At 42.2% G+C, this 7,110-nt stretch overlaps 1 protein-coding gene across 3 annotated transcripts in view; it reads right to left on the bottom strand.

Annotated features, from left to right (window-relative positions):
* LOC116099670 (C-type lectin domain family 2 member D11-like) overlaps window positions 1-7,110 on the bottom strand; it is a 45,668-nt gene that overhangs the window by 31,147 nt on the left and 7,411 nt on the right. For 2 of the 3 annotated variants that reach the window (XM_031383596.1, XM_031383593.1), the window contains exons 2-4: window positions 4,770-4,895; window positions 3,669-3,847; window positions 3,070-3,176 (exon numbers count right to left, since the gene is read on the bottom strand). In XM_031383596.1, coding sequence (XP_031239456.1) covers window positions 3,070-3,176; window positions 3,669-3,847; window positions 4,770-4,895 — 412 coding nt within the window. Of the gene's footprint in view, window positions 1-1,237; window positions 2,112-3,069; window positions 3,177-3,668; window positions 3,848-4,769; window positions 4,896-7,110 lie in introns of those variants that run through there. The other variant, XM_031383594.1, reaches the window with a different exon arrangement.

Genomic DNA, 7,110 nt, shown 5'->3' with positions numbered 1-7,110 from the left:
GCCAGGATCTCCTTGCCTCATCAGCTGTTTCCTTGGTTGTTAGGCAGACAGGCTCAGTAACTCAGCAGCTGGTGGCTTCTTTCTGGAAACTGCAAACCTCTCAGGACAATAGACATCACCTAGGTTGGAAGGCTCCACGCTAGGTGAGCTAGCTGACTGTGGCAGAGCAAGGTCTGAATCAGCCTGCACCAGGCTGGGAGAAGGGCACAGAACCATCCTTGGGAACACATTCTACCTTTCTTTTAGGGTGAAGAAAGTAAAATGGATTACAAAGAATATTATTAGGACTAAATGAGGGGCTGAGAAAGTCATTTTCAGAATGAAATATGGTTTAATTCATCTAATAAATAATAAAGTATGGCTTTAAAATAAACATAATACATTACTCAAATGTGGGAAGGCAACCCACCCTGGATCCAAGGTTTTGATCGCTGCTGGAGCCCAGTAAAAGATTGGGAGCGAGAGTTGCTTCTGAGGGAGGGGCACCAATGGTAGAAGTCCTAACGTATATGTCAACTGGGGAGGCTTGACTGTAACCCCGTGGTTTCCACAGAAGGTTGGCCAGGCCTTATCTGGAAAGCTTGAGGTACTCCCCTTGACTGATCCTATTAACTAATATGCCGGTGTCTGTGCGAGAGTTATAGCAGACTGGTAAATGGAAAACATGGAACTGAATGGGACCTGAGTGGGATGCCGCTCACATGGTAGGAGTTTGTAGTCCTGCGGCACTTGGCTGCAGCTCTGGTATGTCCTGCGGTGCCTGGTGTCTTTAGTGAGCAGCAGCAAGCAGCTGCCAACTGAGGGGGCCGCGAGCTCAGGTACCGATAGCAGCCGGCGGTTGCTGCTGTTGGGACCGCTCCACATGGTCCTGACCTCTGTTGGCCCCACTGCAGGGCAGTGCAGCCAGTGCTGAAGCAAACCGCCACATCCCGGGTTTTGGCACCAAATGATGTGTTGGAGCAGCAGAAAGAGAGGAGGGAGAGAGAGCAAGATGGAGGAATGCTTCCATGTATATATGGGTTGTGACATAGCAGCTGCAGGTAAAGGAAGAAGGTGAACCCAACAGAATCTGGGAATATGGTGGCTGTTGCCCTGGCAACATGTCTGTGGACCCGCCCATGTATCACCACAGGCTCTGGATGCTTACACCAATACTATACATGCTAGTGTAAACTTAAATATTAAGTGCTTAAGGAGTTTAACTCACATTTGATGTGAAAAAAATCCAATAAAATGGTGAAATTGAAATGGCATTTGTTTATAAAATGTATTACACTTAGAACAGGTTAAGTAAATATTTATAATTATACTTAGAACAGTATAATTAGAAACCGGAATATTAAACACTAATGTAGAGAAACATTTCACCAATGTCTCTCATGTTTTAAGTAGCAGATTATAAAGTAAATCTTAATTTTACACACTTTTAAAAAAATTCTTCTGTATGTTCGTTTGAATTTTGAAAATCATGTATAATATGTTTCTCCAAATTATGGGATGCTACAGATGGATTCTCATCTTCCCCATCATTATTAAGGCATTTCCATGCTTTCAGTCCCCACTTGTGAACCTGTGACCCTCCTGTTTCAACCCTTACGTACCTGGGACTACAGATGCATGGCACTATCCTAGCCGTTCTGCTTTCATTACTAAAGGTTATGTTCATGTTGGGGGACTCATTTTTGTGGTCTCATAAATTCAAAAGATGGAATTCCCTTCCCAAAAAGTTAATATCATGAGAGAGGGGTTCACTAACATTAGTTGTACTTTAGGCTTAATGTATGAGTCTATAATCTATTTTAGACTCATCTATATTCTTGCAATCCCCGGTATGTGCAGCTCTCCAAGATGGTTTTCTTTTGTGATGTTAAGAAATATTCTTAATTCATTTTGGTAGCAAGGTGGGACCATAGTGGAAAGAGCAGCACCCATAGATAACAGGCTAAGAAGCATCTCTTGGTAAGTGCTAGAAAGGAGACAAAGGAGTTTAACAGTGGAGGCTATATCTGTTGAGCTTGCTACAGATCCATCTCCGAGATGCATAGATCCTGGTACTGCTGATCCCGTTTTCATTCATGTAGGCAAATATTCCTCCTCCCCGGATGGTAATCCTGAAAAGAAACTAAAACAGTAAGCCTGCAGAGCCCAGACCTGCATTCGCTCCTGCAATGAAATTTCACCACTCTCCTCTGCTCTTTGGTAATATGAATCAAATAGTCCCGAAGGAATCGCCTGCACTACTTTTCAACTTACTGTCTCACATTCTGAGGAATTGAACATCACTCCTTTTTTCACTTGTCCATGAATTCTGTAATGTGTGTACAAGGCATTGGACTGGTGCTTGCTGCCATGTTCAAATGAACTGCAGCCATGAGTGACCTCACTGTGGGTGATTTTCAATTGCTTTGAGGCATTTTGCATATGGGAACTCCCACTTCTTAGTAAATTGCTCAAAGGACTTTAATGGTACATGTGACTGAGTCTGTGACATACCATCCCAGAAAAATAGCTCAAAGCCAAGAACTGGTTTGCTCTCCTGTGGTGACTTCAGAGGAGGTTCTGAATGTCCTTAGAGTCTGCATTCCTGAACAGGTGCAGCCATGTAGATAGTGGACTGCTGAATCACAGGTTTGCAGTTTCTGCAGTGGTTTTCTGGGGTTTCAGAGAGCCCACGGCCCATCTGAGCCTTTGTGTATATCCCGCACAGGACATTTATCAACAACAAAAAGGTTTAAGTTGGAGCCATAGCCAACAATAGCTACCCCCAGACACCAACATTGTGGTAAAGATTTTGAGTAAAACCACACTAAGCAAAGGTTTTGAAAATGATGGCTAATAGGAAAACCTCCAAAGGATTTGAGTTTGTGAGGATGTGGAGTTTCCTGGGGGCTGGCTATTGCATGTAAACACACTCTTTATCTCTGAGCCATTCCTGCAGCCCAAGGGTTCATTTTTTTTCTTCCTCCCCTGTACACTTGGCTTCACATGACACTGACTTTCATCTCTCAACAACACACACATATCACAACACATGAATACAATAGAAGGAAAAACATCATGAAAACATACGAGTTGTTATACTCAGTGTTGTCTGTCCACTTCCAGGGGTGATTTGACGACTCTCTGTGCAGGCCGATCCAGTAATCAAAAGTCTCCTTGTATCTGTTTAGGAAATTCTGTAATAAAACACAAAAAGCCAAGAATGCATGTGACTCTTTGTTTGAGATGATCCTGGAGTCTCTCCACTCCACAGCTTCCTCTAGAGAGAACAGGGGGGTGTAACTGAGGGTCGCATTCCTCTGTGGCCTGGATAGTTCTGGGTTAACCTCCCATTGCAGTTAGTAATGGTTGTTACTTTCTGTACACAACACATGCCATTTTACAGGAATGTGCTCGTGACCACCAGGTATCCCAGTAAAATGGCATATCTGACCTTCCAGCTCACTATGAACACTTCATGAGAGAATGCTTCTTGACTGTCTCCTGTCTCCAGTCAGAAGTCAAGCATTAGCAAATGACTCACACTCACTCACACACATGGAGTCCCCCATGTCTCCATGTGCTTGGAATGGGCTCCTTCCTCATGCTTCATCTGCAGCCTCCCTATCTCAAGGCAATGTAATATTCAACAGAACAAACAGACAAACCAATCCCTGCCCATGTCCTACCAGATCCTCCTGGTTGTCAAACCGAGCTAGTTGGGCCTCGTGTGCCATGCAGAAGTCCTGGGCCAATGTCCAGTTTCTTAGGTGTTCAGAAAAATAAAAACATTTATTTCCAAATCCAATCCAGTTTCTTGGGCAAGCAGCATAGGTATTTTTGACTGATATCTGTTCTGTCTTTCTTACTAAAATGTAGACAATATAATGAATTACAACAAGCTTATTTTCTCTCTTTTTGGAATACCCTCCTGAGTTCAGCTGTGAGGTGTGAATTTGATTGTCCTTTCCCAACTAATCTGTGGAATCCCCTCCTGAGCACCATAGGCCTTTAAATAAAGGCCTCCCATGGTGGGCCTGTGTCCCATTCTCTCTAGGTGCTCACTGACAGTAGGGCTCCCAGGAAGGGCACATCCATAATAGCATGACTTTCTGAGCTTTGGATGACTGCTTACTACAATAGGGATTGCTGAAGCAGCAAGCACTCTGTAGGACACCTACTATAGTCAGGCTGATAATTGAGATAGCAGTGAGAACTATTGTGTAGGTAGTATGTAAAGTGTGGAGATGATTGCACTAAAGGATGATTTACATACTTAAAAGGACAGTGCAAGATTTTATTGCACCATTCTGAAAATTGTGGTACTAAAACCTTATAAATTTATTACTTCAGAAACTTCCATTTAATATTTTTCAAATGCAGTTGAGCCTGGTAACTAAACCCATGCGTCATGGGGTAGGCACTGTACCTTCCTGGCCATATTATTCTCTGTCCTCACCTTCCTTGAGGTTCCTCCTTGGAGTTTTTCTCTCCTTGGTCTCTACCTTGGACAGTTCCCCAATGGGGACCTATGTCCCCTGCATCTCATCTAGAGCTTGCTGGATGGCATCTTCCCAGAGATGTTGAGCCTGGCCTCCTCTGCACACCACAGACTGTGTGTTCCTTCACTGCATCTTCCTGCTGGAACCTAAGTTCCCAGAGAACAGGAACTTCCAGTGCATTTTCTCTAGAGCCCTTCCCACAATGCCTGGTTCATACTACTCAGTAAGTATAACTGACAATTTGAATGTGGACAGAATGCCATAGAATTTGGAGAGTAAGTCACTTACCTGACAAAGCAGCAGAAAGAGCAATTACAGCTACACTGAGGACCGTGATCACTCCATAGCAGCAGTAAAGCTTAACAGGAGACTCAGGGGAGACAATTCTGAGACTTTTTCCCTGAAGTGTTTTACCTGAAAATATAAATATGAGAACATCAATCTTCAGAAACATTTAAGGAAAAAGAATTATCTGTAGGTTTGGCTTGTATTCACCCATTGCAAATCCCTTCACAGAAGGTCCTGGTCTATAAATGATGTCTATGGCTCACAGAAGACTAGAGTAAAGGGAAACATGGAGTCTTCCACTTATTGAACTAAGGGCCAATGAAGAAGCAAGAAATAGAAATCAGCAAGAAAAAGAAATCAAGTTGAAAGCAAATAACAATTAAAGCTATTCATAGATTTTGTTCTGTAAGAATAGATTGGTTAGAAAATACAATCCACAAACCACAAGAAACTCAAGAATTAGGAAGACCAAAATGTGGACACTTCATTCCTTCTTAAAACGGGGAACAAAATACCCATCGAAGGAGTTCCAGAGACAAACTACGGAGCAGAGACTGAAGGAAGGACAATCCAGAGACTATTCCACCTGGGAATCCTTCCCATATTCAATCACTAAACCCAGACACTATTGTAGTTGCAAGCAAGTGCTGGCTGACAGGAGCCTGATATAGCTGTCTCCTGAGATGTTCTACCAGTTCCCAACTAATACAGAAATAGAGGCTCACAGTCATCCATTGGACTGAGCACAGGATCCCCAAGGAAGGAGCTAAAGAAAGGACTCAAGGAGCTGAAGGGATTTTGCAGCTCCTTAGGATGAACAACACTATGAACTAACAAGTACCCTCAGAGTTCCCAGGGACTAAACCACAAACCAAAGAGTACACATGGTGGAACTCATGGCTCCAGCTGCATATGTAGCAGAGGATGGCCTAGTTGGTCATCAATGGGAGGACAGGCTCTTGGTCCTGTGAAGGTTCTACGTGCTAGTGTAGGGGAATGCCAGGGCCAGGAAGTGGGAGAGGGTAGGTTGGTGAGCAGGGGTAGGGGCAAGGGAACAGGGATTTTTTTTCCTGAGGGAAAACTAGGAAAGGAGATATCGTTTGAAATGTAAATAAAGAAAATATCTAATAAAAAATTAAAAACAAAACAAAACAATAGACTTGTTAAGACTGAGTAAAACACTGAGCTCCAAAGGTGGGGACAGACAGGGATCAGCAGGAGGCTGCAGAGATGACTGGGGGCTTAAGATCAGTTGTTGCCCTTCTAGAGGACATGAGTTAGGTTAGGTTCCCAACTCCAGCTCCTAAAGGAGCAGCTCATAACCACCTGTGTGACTCCTGCTCCACTCAATGAGACAAACAGGTTGGTGCACGTTTATATTTCCAGTGCCAGGGAGGCAGAAGCTGGAGTCTGGAGTACAAGGCTAGTCTGGGCTACATTGGAAGTTTGAACTCAAATTGGACTATGTAAGGATCAACCTTAAAGAACCTAGTCAGTAAACATATTAATTAATAAAGACATATAAATGTAATAGAACACACTGACATAACTAATCGGTGAACTGTGGGAGCATTTTAACAAGCTTACCAAAAATCATGTGAAAAATTTAATAGTAGGCTAACATAACATATAACTCTCAGCAAGTTAGGAATTGAAGGAACACATTTACAGATCTTGAGCGTTTCAAAAAACCAAAGATAATTTTATTCATTTAGAACTCTACACCAGCATTTTTATATGATATTATGAGTAAGAGTTACAGATAATCCTCTGTGTTTACACCAGTATAATTCTAATGCTGTCTGTTTCATTCTGATATATTAATGGGAACTTTGCTGAATACACATGAATCTCCTCAATTTGAATGTGTCCCATAGCACAGTTTGAACATAACTTTTGTGTCTTTATTTAAAAGCATCATTGGAAATGATCTCTCGAAAAAATCCCAAAGGAATGAAATATTGGTGGCCTAGTTTTTAGCTTAACTAAAAACTATTTCAATGACAAAACAAGTTATGGTTTCAAAGGAGTGAAGTTGTGAAGTGCCTGCAGCTAGTTATACCACAGCTGCACTTGAGACAGGAGCTCCAGGCTGACAACAGGAATGTTTCAGTTGGCTAAATATTTGAGTATTTGATTTTAAAAGGTAAAAGAGCCAGAGGGAGCAGGAGTTCCAGGCCAGCTTGGGGTAAAGTATGAGACTTTGTCAAAGAATCAATCAATCAATCAATCATCATCATCTTAGTAATAATAATAATGATAATAGTAATAATTTCAGAATACTTGGTTTAAGTGATAAGCATTAACATTTGTTGTGAATTTTGAATTTTGATAAATGTCA

This window comes from Mastomys coucha, unplaced genomic scaffold (assembly GCF_008632895.1).
Source record: "Mastomys coucha isolate ucsf_1 unplaced genomic scaffold, UCSF_Mcou_1 pScaffold20, whole genome shotgun sequence".
In the NCBI taxonomy this organism is placed as follows: Eukaryota; Metazoa; Chordata; class Mammalia; order Rodentia; family Muridae; genus Mastomys; species Mastomys coucha.
The sequence above is the reverse complement of the archived record's forward strand: the minus strand, read 5'-3'. Positions and strand labels throughout refer to the sequence as shown.